At 42.2% G+C, this 17,893-nt stretch overlaps 1 protein-coding gene across 1 annotated transcript; it reads right to left on the reverse strand.

Annotated features, from left to right (window-relative positions):
- Positions 1 to 8,338: 8,338 nt before the first annotated feature.
- Positions 8,339 to 9,463, reverse strand: LOC130959871 (uncharacterized). The gene has a single exon (XM_057885335.1). It carries the CDS (start codon positions 9,461 to 9,463, stop codon positions 8,339 to 8,341), a length of 1,125 nt encoding a protein of 374 aa, XP_057741318.1.
- Between the last annotated feature and the right edge of the window lie 8,430 nt (positions 9,464 to 17,893).

Consider the following 17,893-nt stretch of genomic DNA (forward strand, 5'->3'; position numbering starts at 1 on the left):
GGATTTTTATTAATTATTTTCGAAAATAATTTTTGGAAAAACGAAAAATAAAAGAAAAATTTTTGAAAAAGATTTTGAAAAGAAAATTACCTAATCTGAGCAACAAGATGAACCGTCAGTTGTCCATACTCGAACAATCCCCGGCAACGGCGCCAAAAACTTGGTGGACGAAATTGTGATCACATGTTCTTTTGTTTATAAAGGATGTATACTCTTAGGGCACTGTTTATTTTCTTAACTTGAATTCACAACTCCGTTCAACTAACCAGCAAGTGTACTGGGTCGTCCAAGTAATAAACCTTACGTGAGTAAGGGTCGAATCCACAGAGATTGTTGGTATGAAGCAAGCTATGGTCACCTTGCAAATCTCAGTTAGGGAGATTAAAGGGTAATTGTGATTATTGGATTGTAAATAAAAGGGAATAATAAAAGGGATAGAAATACTTATGTAGATTCATTGGTAGGAATTTCAGATAAGCGGAATGGAGGTGCTGTAGAGCTCACGGACGCCTGCTCTCCTATTCCTTCTACTCAATCCTTCTTACTCCTTTCCATGGCAAGCTTTGTATAGGGGTTCACCATCAACTGTGGCTACTTTCAATCCTCTCGGGGAAATATCCTATGTGGCTCTCACTCGCACAGCTAACCAGTCTGGAGGCATCACCCATGGTTGATGGCTACATCCCATCCTCGCAGTGAAAACTAATGCTCACGCACTCTGTCACAGTACGGCTAATCACCGGTTGGTTCCCTCCCCTACTGGAATAGAATCCCTCTTTTGCGTCTGTCACTAACGCCCAGCAGGTTACAAGTTTGAAGCACGTCACAGTCATTCATTACCGGAATCCTACTCGGAATACCACAGACAAGGTGAGACTTTCCGGATTCCCAGGATCCTACTCGGAACACCACAGACAAGGTTGGACTTTCCGGATCCTCATAAATGCCGCCATCTATCTAGCTTATACCACGAAGATTCTGTTGGGGAATCTAAGAGATACACATTCAAGCTCTGTTGCATGTAGAACGGAAGTGGTTGTCAATCACGCGCGTTCATAAGTGAGAATGATGATGAGGGTTATCTAACTCATCACATTCATCATGTTCTTGGGTACGAATGAATATCTTGGAATAAGAATAAGAGAGATTTGAATAAAAGAAAAGAACTTCATTAATACTTGAGGTACAGCAGAGCTCCACACCCTTAATCTATGGTGTGCAGAAACTCCACCGTTGAAAATACATAAGCAAAGGGTTCAGGCATGGCCGAATGGCCAGCCCCCAAAACGTGATCAATGATCTCCTAGGATGAAGAATAAAACAGAACTGAGACCAAAGATGTCTAATACAATAGATAAGTGTCCTATATATACTAGACTAGCTACTAGGGTTTACATGAGTAAGTAATTGATGCATAAATCCACTTCCGGGGCCCACTTGGTGTGTGCTTGGGCTGAGCTTGATCAATCCATGAGCTGAGGCTTCTCTTGGAGTTGAACTCCGAGTTATGACGTGTTTTGGGCGTTCAACTCCGGATCATGACGTTTTTCTGGCGTTTAACTCCAGACAGCAGCATGAACTTGGCGTTCAACGCCAAGTTACGTCGTCATTCTTCGAATAAAGTATGGACTATTATATATTGCTGGAAAGCCCTGGATGTGTACTTTCCAACGCCGTTGAGAGCGCGCCATTTGGAGTTCTGTAGCTCCAGAAAATCCATTTCGAGTGCAGGGAGGTCAGAATCCAACAGCATCAGCAGTCCTTTTGTCAGCCTTTTTCAGAGTTTTGCTCAAATCCCTCAATTTCAGTCAGAATTTACCTGAAATCACAGAAAAACACACAAACTCATAGTAAAGTCCAGAAATGTGAATTTAACATAAAAACTAATGAAAACATCCCTAAAAGTAGCTTAAACTTACTAAAAACTACCTAAAAACAATGCCAAAAAGCGTATAAATTATCCGCTCATCAAAGCCTTTTCCATCATCTTCTCAGCAACAGACAGAGAGTTCTAAGCAGAATACCTCTGACTTAGCAACAATGGTCTCTGATCTAATCAAAACCACTCAAAGTTTCATGACTGAAACAAGGTCCTCCATCAGAAATTTGGAAGGACAAGTGGGTCAGCTGAGCAAGAAAGTTACTGGACTCCCTCCTAGTACTCTCCCAAGCAACACAGAAGAAAATCCAAAAGGAGAGTGCAAAGCCATTAACATGGCCGAATTCTGGGAGGAAGAAGAGGCAGTGAACGCCACTGAGGAAGACCTCACTGGACGTCCACTGGCCTCCAATGAGTTCCCCAATGAGGAACCATGGGAATCTGAAGCTCAAAATGAGACCATAGAGATTCCATTGGAATTACTTCTGCCATTCATGAGCTCTAATGAGTATTCTTCCTCTGAAGAGGATGAGTATGTCACTGAAGAGCAAGTTGCTAAATACCTTGGAGCAATCATGAAGCTAAATGACAAGTTATTTGGAAATGAGACTTGGGAGGATGAACCCCCTTTGCTCACCAAAGAACTGGATGACTTGTCTAGGCAGAAACTGCCTCAAAAGAGGCAGGATCCTGGGAAGTTTTCAATACCTTGTGCCATAGGCACCATGACCTTCAAGAAGGCCTTGTGTGACTTAGGGTCAAGTGTAAACCTCATGCCCCTCTCTGTAATGGAGAAGCTAGGGATCTTTGAGGTGCAAGCTGCAAAAATCTCACTAGAGATGGCAGACAACTCAAGAAAACAAGCTCATGGACTTGTAGAGGATGTTTTGGTGAAAATTGAAAACCATTACATCCCTGCTGATTTCATAGTCCTAGAGACTGGGAAGTGCATGGATGAAACCATCATCCTTGGCAGACCCTTCCTAGCCACAGCAAAGGCTGTGATTGATGTTGATAGAGGCGAACTGATCATTCAAGTGAATGAAGAATCCTTGGTGTTTAAGGCCCAAGGATATCCCTCTATCACCATGGAGAAGAAGCATGAAGAGCTTCTCTCAAAACAGAGCCAAACAGAGCCCCCACAGTCAAACTCTAAGTTTGGTGTTGGGAGGCCACAACCAAACTCTAAGTTTAGTGTTGAACCCCCACATTCAAACTCTAAGTTTGGTGTTGGGAGGTTCCAACATGGCTCTGAGTATCTGTGAGGCTCCATGAGAGTCCTCTGTCAAGCTAATGACATTAAAGATCAGAAGCGCTTGTTGGGAGGCAACCCAATGTTTATAATTAACTATTTTCTTTTGTTATTTTACCTTTTTGTAGGTTGATGATCATAAGAAGTCACAAAATCAATGAAAAAAGCAAAAATAGAATGAAAAACAGGAAGAAAAATAGCACACCCTGGAGGACGCACTTACTGGCGTTTAAACGCCAGTAAGGTTAGCTGTTGGGCGTTTAACGCCCAGTCTGGCACCATTCTGGGCGTTTAACGCCAGAAAGGGGCACCAGACTGGCGTTAAACGCCAGAAAAGGGCAAGAACCTGGCGTTAAACGCCAGGAATGGGCACCAGCCCGGCGTTTAACGCCAGAAATGGCACAAAACGTGATTTTGCATGCCATTTGGTGCAGGGATGACTTTTCCTTGACACCTCAGGATCTGTGGACCCCACAGGATCCCCACCTACCCTACCACTCTCTCTCCCTTCTTCACCAATCACCTCAACACCTCTTCCCCAAAAACCCCTCACCTATCAAATCTCTTCTTTCTCTTCACCACTCACATCCATCCTTCATAAAACCCTACCTACCCCTCCATTCAAATTCAAACCACTTTCCCACCCAAACCCACCCTCAAATGGCCGAACAACCCTCTCCCCCTCTCCTATATAAACCCTCCTTCACTCCTTCATTTTCACACACCTTAAACACCATCTCTCTCCCCTTTGGCCGAATACAAAGCCATTCCCTTTCTCCTCATTTCTTCTTCTTCTACTCTCTTCTTTCTTCTTTTGCTCGAGGACGAGCAAACATTTTAAGTTTGGTGTGGTAAAAGCATTGCTTTTTGTTTTTCCATAACCATTTATGGCATCCAAGGCCGGAGAAACCTCTAAAAAGAGGAAAGGGAAAGCAAAAGCTTCCACCTCCGAGTCATGGGAGATGGAGAGATTCATCTCAAGGGTGCATCAAGACCACTTCTATGAAGTTGTGGCCTTGAAGAAGGTGATCCCCGAGGTCCCCTTTTCACTCAAAAAGGGTGAATATCCGGAGATCCGACATGAGATCCGAAGAAGAGGTTGGGAAGTTCTTACCAACCCCATTCAACAAGTCAGAATCTTGATGGTTCAAGAGTTCTATGCCAATGCATGGATCACCAAGAACCATGATCAAAGTGTGAACCCGAATCCAAAGAATTATTTTACTATGGTTCGGGGGAATTACTTGGATTTTAGTCCGGAAAGTGTAAGGTTGGCATTCAATTTGCCCATGATGCAAGGAGATGAACATCCTTACACTAGAAGGGTCAACTTTGATCAAAGGTTGGACCAAGTCCTCACAGTCATATGTGAAGAGGGCGCACAATGGAAGAGAGATTCAAGAGGTAAGCCGGTTCAATTGAGAAGGCATGACCTCAAACCCGTGGCTAGAGGATGGTTGGAGTTCATTCAACGCTCAATCATTCCCACTAGCAACCGGTCCGAAGTTACTCTAGACCGGGCCATCATGATTCATAGCATCATGATTGGAGAAGAAGTGGAAGTTCATGAGGTTATAGCCCAAGAACTCTATAAGGTGGCGGACAAGTCCTCTACCTTAGCAAGGTTAGCCTTTCCTCATCTCATTTGTCACCTCTGTTATTCAGTGGGAGTTGACATAGAGGGAGACATCCCTATTGATGAGGATAAGCCCATCACTAAGAAAAGGATGGAGCACACAAGAGACCCCACTCATCATGAGATCCCTGAGATGCCCAAGGGATGCACTTTCCTCCACAAAACTATTGGGAGCAACTGAACACCTCCCTAGGAGAATTGAGTTCCAACATGGGACAACTAAGGGTGGAGCATCAAGAACACTCCATCATCCTCCATGAAATTAGAGAAGATCAAAGAATCATGAGAGAGGAGCAACAAAGACAAGGAAGAGACATTGAGGAGCTCAAGCACTCCATAGGATCTTCAAGAGGAAGAAAGAGCCGCCATCACTAAGGTGGACCCGTTCTTTAATCTCCTTGTTCTTTATTTTCTGTTTTTCGAATTTTAGTGCTTATGTTTATCCATGTTTGTGTCTTGTGATCATTAGTGTCTTAGTGTCTATGCCTTAAAGTTATGAATGTCCTATGAATCCATCACCTTTCTTGAATAAAAACGTGCTTAATTGAGAAAAAAAAGAAAGAATTGCATGAATTTTGAATTTTATAATAGTTTAATTAGTTTGATGTGGTGGCAATACTCTTGTTCTCTGAATGTATGCTTAAACAGTGCATATGTATCTTGAATTTGTGGTTCATGAAGGTTGGCTCTTGAAAGAATGATGAAAAAGGAGACATGTTACTGAGGATCTGAAAAATCATTAAAAATGATTCTTGAAGCAAGAAAAAGCAGTGAATACAAAAAAAAAGAGAGAAAGCAAGCGAAAAAAAACCAAAAAAAAAAGAAAAAAAAGAAAGAGAAAAAGAAAGAAAAAGAAAGAATAAAGTTGTGATCCAAGGCAAAAAGAGTGTGCTTAAGAACCCTGGACACCTCTAATTGGGGACTTTAGCAAAGCTGAGTCACAATCTAAAAAGGTTCACCCAATTATGTGTCTGTGGCATGTATGTATCCGGTGGTAATACTGGAAGACAGAGTGCTTTGGGCCACGGCCAAGACTCATAAAGTAGCTGTGTTCAAGAATCATCATACTCTACTAGGAGAATCAATAACACTATCTGGATTCTGAGTTCCTAAAGAAGCCAACCATTCTGAATTTCAAAGGATAGAGTGAGATGCCAAAACTGTTCAGAGGCAAAAAGCTAAAAGCCCCGCTCATCTAATTAATACTGATCTTCATAGATGTTTTTGAAATTCATTGCATATTCTCTTCTTTTTATCTTATTTGATTTTCAGTTGCTTGAGGACAAGCAACAATTTAAGTTTGGTGTTGTGATGAGCGGATAATTTATACAATTTTTGGCATTGTTTTTAGTATGTTTTGGTATGATCTAGTTAGTTTTTAGTATATTTTTATTAGTTTTTAGTTAAAAATCACTTTTCTGGACTTTACTATGAGTCTGTGTGTTTTTCTGTGATTTCAGGTATTTTCTGGCTGAAATTGAGGGACCTGAGAAAAAATCTGATTCAGAGACTAAAAAGGACTGCAGATGCTGTTGGATTCTGACCTCCCTGCACTCGAAGTGGATTTTCTGGAGCTACAGAAGCCCAATTGGCGCGCTCTCAACGGCGGTGGAAAGTAGACATCCTGGGCTTTCCAGCAATATATGATAGTCCATACTTTGCCCAAGATTTGATGGCCCAAACCGGCGTTCAAAGTCACCCTCAGGAATCCCAGCGTTAAACGCTGGAACTGGCACCCAAATGGGAGTTAAACGCCCAAACTGGAATAAAAACTGGCGTTTAACTCCAAGAAGAGTCTCTACACGAAATTGCTTCATTGCTCAGCCCAAGCACACACCAAGTGGGCCCGGAAGTGGATTTTTATGTCATTTACTCATCTCTGTACACCCTAGGCTACTAGTTTTCTATATGTAGGACCTTTTACTATTGTATTAGAGAGCTTTTGATCATGTTTTATGATTGAACTCAAATTGGGAGGCTGGCCATTCGGCCATGCCTAGACCTTATGCTTATGTATTTTCAACGGTGGAGTTTTTACACACCATAGATTAAGGTGTGGAGCTCTGCTGTACCTTGAGTATTAATGCAATTACTATTGTTCTTCCATTCAATTCCGCTTGTTCTTGTTCTAAGATATCACTTGTTCTTCAACTTGATGAATGTGATGATCCGTGACACTCATCATCATTCTCACTTATGAACAAGGTGACTGACAACCACTTTTGTTCTACAAGCAACCAAGGCTCTAGTGAATATCTCTTGGATTCCTGATTGCACGATGCATGGTTGATCGCCTGACAACCGAGTGCTCGCCTGACAAACGAGCCAACCATTCCGTGAGATCAGAGTCTTCGTGGTATAGGCGAGAACTGATGGCAGCATTCAAGAGAATCCGGAAGGTCTAAACCTTGTCTGTGGTATTCTGAGTAGGATTCAATGATTAAATGACGGTGACGTGCTTCAAACTCCTAGCAGGCGGGGCGTTAGTGACAGACGCAAAAGAATCAATGGATTCTATTCCGGCCTGACCGAGAACCGACAGCTGAATTCCGCGTGCTGTGACAGAGCATATGCAATCGTTTTCACTGAGAGGATGGGAGGTAGCCATTGACAACGGTGAAACCCTACACAAGCTTGCCATGGAAAGGAATAAGAAGGATTGGATGAAGGCAGTAGGAAAACAGAGAGACGGAAGGGAAGGCATCTTCATGCGCTTATCTGAAGTTCCTACCAATGAATTACATAAGTATCTCTATCTTTATCTTTTATGTTATTTTCGTTCATCACCATATCCATTTGAGTCTGCCTGACTAAGATTTGCAAGATGACCATAGCTTGCTTCATACTAACAATCTCCGTGGGATCGACCCTTACTCGCGTAAGGTATTACTTGGACGACCCAGTGCACTTGCTGGTTAGTTGTGCGAAGTTGTGTAATGCCATGGAATTGAGCTACCAAGTTTTTGGAGTTCATGACCGGGGGTTATGAGAGTTGTGAAAAGTATTGTTCACAATTTCGCGCACCAATATGATTAGTGTATATGCCCCTCTTAGTGTGCCCAGAATACCAAACTTGTTGTTCACTATATGTTGCATACAAAGATTCACCTAAGTGTCTGTCAAAGTGGATTTGGAATTCATGACCCTTGCTTTATTAACTACTATTAAAGACTTAAAAGAAAGGATATAAAACATGGGTTGCCTCCCAAGAAGCGCTTCTTTAGCATCATTAGCTTGACGATTGGCCTTTGTCAGGGAGGTTGGTAGTGCCTCAAGTCTTTCTCTCTCGCAGTGAATATATATCCAGTTGCTTCCTTAAGAATCTCCACATGTTCTAAGGAGAGGATCTTACTGATGGTATACACCTGAGGTAGCTAAGATGGAATGGTGGGGAGATGAGGTGGGATTATTGGATGATGGGCAGATATCACTTTATCTCCTGGAGAGAAGTTCTCTGTAGGGATCTTTTGTTCCTCCATCCTCTTGGCATCTTTTTTTTTCCTTCCTCTGGTGATTCCTTACTTCTGGTTACTTCTCTTCTAAGGAACACCTCGTTGCTGGTCTCAGATAGCTACTGTGGGTTCAGCTCCCCATGGGTTTTCCTTGGCTGTTGTAGCATCTGACTATCTTGTTTTTCAACCCTTGGGGTTTTCAGATGCCCTATTTGTGTTTCCTTGCTTGTTTCTTTCAGAGGTGTCTTGTTATGATCATCCTTTAGTTTAGGGTTTTCTTGCTCTATTACTTGTGAGGGTTTAAAGACATTGAAGGTAAGTTGTTCATCATGTATCCTCAATATTAGCTCCCCTCGCTCCACATCTACAAGTGCTCTAGTTGTGGCTAGGAACGGTCTCCCCATGATGATTGGATGGATGTGACTCTTTTCCATCTCTAGGACAATAAAATCTTTGGGAAGGAAGTAGTTCCCAACCTTCACCAACACGTTTTCAATCACTCCCATTGCTTGCCTTTGAGTTTTGTCAGCCAATTGTATGATTACATATGTGGGTGTCAGTTCATTGATTTGGAGCTTCTTCATGAGGGATAAGGGCATTAAGTTGATGTTTTCTCCTAGGTCACAGAGTCCTCTATCAATCCTTGTTTCCCCTATAGCGTAGGGAATATGAAAACTCCCTAGGTCCTTCCTTTTCGTAAGCAACTCTGTTTGAATGAGGGCACTGCACTCCTTATTCATCACTATCGTTTGCCCACCCTTCAGTGAATTCTTCTTGGTTAGCAACTCCTTCATACACTTAATGTATGAGGGAATTTGTTGGAGAGCCTTGATGAATGGTATGTTAACATGGAGAGATGAAAACATATCTAGGAATCTTGAGTATACTTTCCCTTCTCCACCCCCTTTGAGTCTTTGGGGAAATGGTGCCCTGGGTGCATAAGGGTTCAAGACTTCCTTCTCCTCTGGCTGTTTTCTTTGTGTCAGCTCACTTCTTTGGTCTTTCTCATCTGGATGCGCTCTTGAACCACCTTGGAGGTGCCCTGATGGATTGTTCATTTCTTCCAAATTCTCCTCATCACTTATAGTGACCATCTTACATTCTTCCCATCTCACCTTATTTGCTTCTCCTTTCGAATTTTTCTCACTGTCACTCGGGAAGCTATCCGTGGGCTTAGGGATCTGCTGAGAGAGATATCCTACTTGAGATTCGAGCCTCTTGATGGTGTCCCCCCGATTCTTCATATTAGCCCGTCCTTCATCCTTGAATACTCTATTGTCTTGAACTTCCTTCCATATATCTTCAAGCAACACCTCAATTTGGAGAGTCTATCTTCAGATGGTGGTGGTGAGTTGGGGTTAGAGTGTTGAGAATGGCCATTTTGGTTTTGATATGATCTCTGTGTGGAATGTTGGTAGGCTGCATTGTTGTTGGGGTTGTGGCGTCTCTAATCTTGGCCTTGATCTTGTTGGTTTTCTCACTCAAAGTTTGGATGGTTTTCCCAACCAGGGTTGTATGTTTTAGAGTATGGATCATGGGATTCCTTGGGTGAGTTTCCAACATAGTTGGCCTGTACCCAGTCACCTTCTTCCTCTCTATTTAATCCTTCTTGAGCTGATGATGAGGTGGTGATTGTTGCGACTTGGTATGGAGAGGTTCCTATAGGAGTCTTGAATGCTGTTCTGTATGCCCACAGAGCATCATCCAAGCTCTTTGCCCAATCCTTTCTTCGGGCTATCACAGTCCGTTCTAGGATTCTTTTTAGCTCTCTGTTAGAGACTTCAGCTTGCCCATTTGTCTGTGGATGATACGGAGTTGCCACTTTGTGGCTAATTCCATATCTGACCATAGCAGAGTATAGCTGTCTATTGCAGAAATGAGTGCCCCCGTCACTGATTAGTACTCTGGGAACACCAAACCTGCTGAAGATGTGTTTCTGGAGGAATTTCAGCACGGTCTTGGTATCATTGGTGGGTGTAGCAATTGCTTCTACCCACTTAGATACATAGTCCACTGCCACCAGAATGTAAGTGTTTGAGTATGATGGTGGGAATGGACCCATGAAGTCAATTCCCCATACATCAAACAATTCTATCTCTAATATCCCTTGTTGAGGCATGGCATATCCGTGAGGCAAGTTACCAGCTCTTTGGCAACTGTCACATTTACGCACAAACTCTCGGGAATCTTTATAGAGAGTAGGCCAGTAGAAGCCACATTGGAGGACTTTAGTGGCTGTTCGCTCACTTCCAAAATGTCCTCCATACTGTGATCCATGGCAATGCCATAGGATCCTTTGTGCTTCTTCTCTGGGTACACATCTGCGGATCATTCCATCTGCACATCTCTTAAAGAGATACGGCTCATCCCATAGGTAGTACTTGGCATCTGAAATTAATTTCTTCCTTTGCACTCTGCTGTACTCTTGGGGTATGAACCTCACAGCTTTATAGTTTGCAATGTCTGCAAACCATGGAGCTTCCTGAATGGCAAAGAGTTGCTCATCTGGGAAAGTCTCAGAAATCTCAGTAGAAGGGAGGGACGCCCCAGCTACTGGTTCTATTCGGGACAGATGATCAGCTACTTGGTTCTCTGTCCCTTTTCTGTCTCTTATTTCTATATCAAACTCTTGCAGGAGCAGCACTGGTGCGCGAAATTGTGAACTATACTTTTTCACAACTCTCATAATCCCTGGTAATGGCTCCAAAAACTTGGTGCGCTCAATACCATGGCATTACACAACTTCGCACAACTAACCAGCAAGTGCACTAGGTCGTCCAAGTAATAAACCTTACGTGAGTAAGGGTCGATCCCACGGAGATTGTTAGTATTGAAGCAAGCTATGGTCATCTTGTAAATCTTAGTCAGGCAAACTCAGATATATGATGGTGATGAACGAAAATAACATAAAGATAAAGATAGAGATACTTATGTAATTCATTGGTAGGAACTTCAGATAAGCGCATGAAGATGCCTTCCCTTCCGTCTCTCTGCTTTCCTACTGTCTTCATCCAACCCTTCTTACTCCTTTCCATGGCAAGCTCGTATAGGGTCTCACTGTTGTCAGCAGCTACCTCCCATCCTCGCAGTGAAAGCTAATGCTCAATACTCTGTCACAGTACGGCCAATCACCGGTTTGGTTCCCTCCCCTACCGGAATAGAATAACTCTTTTGCGTCTGTCACTAACGCCCAGTAGGTTACAGGTTTGAAGCACGTCACAATCATTCAATCATTGAATCCTACTCAGAACACCACAGACAAGGTTAGACCTTCCGGATTCTCTTGAATGCTGCCATCAGTTCTTGCCTATACCACGAAGACTCTGATCTCACAGAATGGTTGGCTCGTTTGTCAGGCGAGCACTCGGTTGTCAGGCGATCAACCATGCATCGTGCAATCGGAAATCCAAGAGATATTCACTAAGCCTCAGATGCTTGTAGAACAAGAATGGTTGTCAGTCACCTTGTTCATGAGTGAGAAGGATGATGGGCGTCAATCATCACCTTCATCATGTTGAAGAACAAGTGATATCTTGGATAAAGAACAAGCGGAATTTGAATGAAAGAACAATAGTAATTGCATTAATACTCGAGGTACAGCAGAGCTCCACACCTTAATCTATGGTGTGTAGAAACTCCACCGTTGAAAATACATAAGCATAAGGTCTAGGCATGGCCGAATGGCCAGCCTCCCAATGATCTAAGAACTAAAATGTCCAAAGATGATCTAGAGATCTAAAAGTGATCAAAAGATTTCTATACAATAGTAAAAGGTCCTACTTATAAGAAACTAGTAGCCCAGGGTGTACAGAAATGAGTAAATGACATAAAAATCCACTTCCGGGCCCACTTGGTGTGTGCTTGGGCTGAGCAGTGAAGGAATTTCGTGTAGAGACCTTTTCTGGAGTTAAACGCTAGCTCTCATGCCAGTTTGGGCGTTTAACTCCAAATTTTATGCCAGTTCCGGCGTTTAACGCTGGGATTCCTTGAGGTGACTTTGAACGCCGGTTTGGGCCATCAAATCTTGGGCAAAGTATGGACTATTATATATTGCTGGAAAGCCCAGGATGTCTACTTTCCAACGCCGTTGAGAGCGCGCCAATTGGGCTTCTGTAGCTCCAGAAAATCCACTTCGAGTGCAGGGAGGTCAGAATCCAACAGCATCTGCAGTCCTTTTGAGTCTCTGAATCAGATTTTTGCTCAGGTCCCTCAATTTCAGCCAGAAAATACCTGAAATCACAGAAAAACACACAAACTCATAGTAAAGTCCAGAAAAGTGAATTTTAATTAAAAACTAATAAAAACATACTAAAAACTAACTATATCATATCAAAAACATACTAAAAACAATGCCAAAAAGTATACAAATTATCCGCTCATCACAACACCAAACTTAAATTGTTGCTTGTCCCCAAGCAACTGAAAATCAAATAAGATAAAAAGAAGAGAATATGCAATGAACTCCAAAAACATCTATGAAGATCAGTATTAATTAGATGAGCGGGGCTTTTACTTTTGCCTCTGAATAGTTTGGCATCTCACTCTATCCCTTGTAATTCAGAATGATTGGCTTCTTTAGGAACTTAGAATCCAGATAGTGTTAATGATTCTCCTAGTTAAGTATGATGATTCTTGAACATAGCTATTTCTTGAGTCTTGGCCGTGGCCCAAAGCACTCTGTCTTCCAGTATTACCACCGGATACATACATGCCACAGACACATAATTGGGTGAACCTTTTCAGATTGTGACTCAGCTTTGCTAAAGCCCCCAATTAGAGGTGTCCAGGGTTCTTAAGCACACTCTTATTTGCCTTGGATCACAACTTTATTCTTTCTTTTTCTCTTTCTTTTTTTTTTCGATTTTTTTTTTCGTTTTTTTTTTTTGAAATGCTTTTTCTTGCTTCAAGAATCATTTTATTGATTTTTCAGATCCTCAGTAACATGTCTCCTTTTTCATCATTCTTTCAAGAGCCAACATTCATGAACCACAAATTCAAAAGACATATGCACTGTTTAAGCATACATTCAGAGAACAAAAATTTGCCACCACATCAAAATAATTAAACTATTATAAAATTCAAAATTCATGCAATTCTTTCTTTTATCAATTAGGCACGTTTTTATTGAAGAAAGGTGATGGATTCATAGGACATTCATAACTTTAAGGCATAGACACTAAGACACTAATGATCATAAGACACAAACATGGATAAACATAAAGCATAATTTTCGAAAAACAGAAGAATAAAGAACAAGGAAATCAAGGAATGGGTCCACCTTAGTGATGGCGGCTCTTTCTTGCTCTTGAAGATCCTATGGAGTGCTTGAGCTCCTCAATGTCTCTTCCTTGTCTTTGTTGCTCCTCTCTCATGATCCTTTGATCTTCTCCAATTTCATGGAGGAGAATGGAGTGTTCTTGGTGCTCCACCCTTAGTTGTCCCATGTTGGAACTCAATTCTCCTAGGGAGGTGTTGATTGCTCCCAATAGTCTTGTGGAGGAAAGTGCATCCCTTGAGGTATCTCAGGGATTTCTTGATGAGAGGGGTCTCTTGTTTGCTCCATCTTCTTCTTAGTGATGGGCTTGAGGTCATGCCTTCTCAGTTGAACCGGCTTTGGATGCCATAAATGGTTATGGAAAAACAAAGAGCAATGCTTTTACCACACCAAACTTAAAAGGTTTGCTCGTCCTCGAGCAAAAGAAGAAAGAAGGGAGTAGAAGAAGAAGAAATGGAGGAGATGGATGTGAGTGGTGAAGAGGTATTGAGGTGATTCGTGAATGGGTGAAGAAGAAGAGAGGGTGGTGGGGTTGGTGGGGATCCTGTGGGGTCCACAGATCCTTAGGTGTCAAGGAAAAGTCATCCCTGCACCAAATAGCATCAAAATCCACGTTTTGAGCCATTTCTGGCGTTAAACGCCGGGCTGGTGCCCATTCCTGGCGTTTAACGCCAGGTTCTTGCCCTTTCCTGGCGTTTAACGCCAGTCTGGTGCCCCTTTCTGGCGTTAAACGCCCAGAATGGTGCCAGACTGGGCGTTAAACGCCCAACTGCTAGCCTCACTGGCGTTTAAACGCCAGTGAGTTCTTCCTCCAGGGTGTGCTGTTTTTCTTCCTGTTTTTTCATTCTGTTTTTGCTTTTTCAATGGATTTTGTGACTTCTTATGATCATCAACCTACAAAAAAGATAAAATAACAAAATAAAATAATTAATTATAAAACATTGGGTTGCCTCCCAACAAGCGCTTCTTTAATGTCATTAGCTTGACAGAGGGCTCTCATGGAGCCTCAGAAATGCTCAGAACCGTGTTGAAACCTCCCAACACCAAACTTAGAGTTTGAATGTGGGGTTTCAACACCAAACTTAGAGTTTGGTTGTAGCCTCCCAACACCAAACTTAGAGTTTGACTGTAGCCTCCCAACACCAAACTTAGAGTTTGACTGTGGGGGCTCTGTTTGGCTCTGTTTTGAGAGGAGCTCTTCATGCTTCCTTTCCATGATGACAGAGGGATATCCTTGGGCCTTAAACACCAAGGATTTTTCATTCACTTGAATGATAAACTCTCCTCTGTCAACATCAATCACAGCCTTTGCTGTGGCTAGGAAGGGTCTGCCAAGGATGATGGATTCATCCATGCACTTCCCAGTCTCTAGGATTATGAAATCAGTAGGAATGTACTGGTCTTCAACTTTAACCAGAACATCCTCTACAAGTCCATGGGCTTGTTTTCTTGAGTTGTCTGCCATCTCTAATGAGATTCTTGCAGCTTGCACCTCTAAGATCCCTAATTTCTCCATTACAGAGAGGGGCATGAGGTTCACACTTGACCCTAAGTCACACAAGGCCTTCTTGAAGGTCATGGTGCCTATGGTACAAGGTATAGAAAACTTCCCAGGATCCTGCCTCTTTTGAGGCAGTGTCTGCCTAGACAAGTCATCCAGTTCTTTGGTGAGCAAGGGAGGTTCATCCTCCCAAGTCTCATTTCCAAATAACTTGTCATTTAGTTTCATGATTGCTCCAAGGTATTTAGCAACTTGCTCTTCAGTGACATACTCATCCTCTTCAGAGGAAGAATACTCATCAGAGCTCATGAATGGCAGAAGTAAGTCCAATGGAATCTCTATGGTCTCATTTTGAGCCTCAGATTCCCATTGGAACTCAGAGGAGATTGGTACACGCCCACTGAGGTCTTCCTCAGTGGCGTCCTCCTCCTCTCTTTCCTCTCCATATTCGGCCATGTCTATGGCTTTGCACTCTCCTTTTGGATTTTCTTCTGTATTACTTGGGAGAGTGCTAGGAGGGAGTTCAGTAACTTTCTTGCTCAGCTGACTGGTGCGCGAAATTGTGATCACTACAACTTCGCACAACTAACCAGCAAGTGCACTGGGTCGTCCAAGTAATACCTTACGCGAGTAAGGGTCGATCCCACGGAGATTGTTGGTATGAAGCAAGCTATGGTCACCTTGTAAATCTCAGTCAGGCAAACTCATATGTATAATGGTGATGAACGAAAATAACATAAAGATAAAGATAGTGATACTTATGTATATCATTGGTGTAAGAGCTTCAGACAAGTGTATGAAGATGCCTTCCCTTCCGTCTCTCTGCTTTCCTACTGTCTTCATCCAATCCTTCTTACTCCTTTCCATGGCAAGCTCGTGTAGGGTTTTACTGTTGTCAGCAGCTACCTCCCATCCTCTCATTGGAAACGATTGCATATGCTCTGGTCACAGCATAGCGGAATCCATATGTCGGTTCTCAATCAGATCGGAATAGAATCCATTGATTCTTTTGGCGTCTGTCACTAACGCCCCACCCTCAGGAGTTTGAAGCACGTCACAGTCATTCAATCATTGAATCCTACTCAGAATACCACAGACAAGATTTAGACCTTCCGGATTCTCTTGAATGCTGCCATCAGGTCCTGCCTATACCACGAGGATTCCGACTAAAGAATCCAAGAGATATTCACTAAGCCTCGAATGCTTGTAGAACAGAGTGGTTGTCAGTCACCCTTGTTCATGGGTGAGAATGATGATGAGTGTCACGGATCATCACATTCATCAAGTTGAAGAACAAGTGATATCTTGGATAAAGAACAAGCGGAATTGAATGGAAGAACAATAGTAATTGCATTAATACTCGAGGTACAGCAGAGCTCCACACCTTAATCTATGGTGTGTAGAAACTCCACCGTTGAAAATACATAAGAACGAGGTCTAGGCATGGCCGTGAGGCCAGCCCTCAAATGATCTAAGAACTAGATGTCCCCAGATGATCTAGAGATCTAAAAGTGATCAAAAGATGAAAATACAATAGTAAAAGGTCCTATATATAGAAAACTAGTAGCCTAAGGTGTACAGAGATGAGTAAATGACATAAAAATCCACTTCCGGGCCCACTTGGTGTGTGCTTGGGCTGAGCAATGAAGCATTTCGTGTAGAGACTCTCCTTGGAGTTAAACGCCAGCTTTTATGCCAGTTTGGGCGTTTAACTCCCAATTAGGTGCTAGTTCCGGCGTTTAACGCTGGAATTTCTTGAGGTGACTTTGAACGCCGGTTTGGGCCATCAAATCTTGGGCAAAGTATGGACTATCATATATTGCTGGAAAGCCCAGGATGTCTACTTTCCAACGCCGTTGAGAGCGCGCCAATTGGGCTTCTGTAGCTCCAGAAAATCCACTTCGAGTGCAGGGAGGTCAGAATCCAACAGCATCTGCAGTCCTTTTGAGTCTCTGGATCAGATTTTTGCTCAGATCCCTCAATTTCAGCCAGAAAATACCTGAAATCACAGAAAAACACACAAACTCATAGTAAAGTCCAGAAAAGTGAATTTTAAATAAAAACTAATAAAAATATAATAAAAACTCAACTAAAACTACCAAAAACATACTAAAAACAATGCCAAAAAGCGTACAAATTATCCGCTCATCACAACACCAAACTTAAATTGTTGCTTGTCCTCAAGCAACTGAAAATCAAATAAGATAAAAAGAAGAGAATATACTATAGACTCCAAATTATCAATGAAACATAGCTCCAAATTAGATGAGCGGGACTAGTAGCTTTTTGCCTCCAAACAGTTTTGGCATCTCACTTATCCTCTGAGGTTCAGAATGATTGGCTTCTTTAGGAACTTAGAATCCAGATAGTGTTATTGATTCTCCTAGTTAAGTATGATGATTCTTGAACACAGCTACTTATTGAGTCTTGGCTGTGGCCCAAAGCACTCTGTCTTCCAGTATTACCACCGGATACATACATGCCACAGACACATAATTGGGTGAACCTTTTCAGATTGTGACTCAGCTTTGCTAAAGTCCCCAATTAGAGGTGTCCAGGGTTCTTAAGCACACTCTTTTTGCCTTGGATCACAACTTTATTTCTTTCTTTTTCTTTTCTTTTTCTTTCTCCCTTTTTTTTCGTTTTTCTCCTTCTTTTCTCTTTTTTTTTTTTTGTATTCACTGCTTTTTCTTGCTTCAAGAATCATTTTTATGATTTTTCAGATCCTCAGTAACATGTCTCCTTTTTCATCATTCTTTCAAGAGCCAACAATTTTAACATTCATGAACCACAAATTCAAAAGACATATGCACTGTTTAAGCATACATTCAGAAAACAAAAGTATTGCCACCACATCAAACTAAATAAGCTAGTTTTAAAGATGCATTTGAAATCCTG

The sequence above is a fragment of the Arachis stenosperma genome, unplaced genomic scaffold, assembly GCF_014773155.1.
Source record: "Arachis stenosperma cultivar V10309 unplaced genomic scaffold, arast.V10309.gnm1.PFL2 arast.V10309.gnm1.Scaffold_100025, whole genome shotgun sequence".
Taxonomy (NCBI): domain Eukaryota; kingdom Viridiplantae; phylum Streptophyta; class Magnoliopsida; order Fabales; family Fabaceae; genus Arachis; species Arachis stenosperma.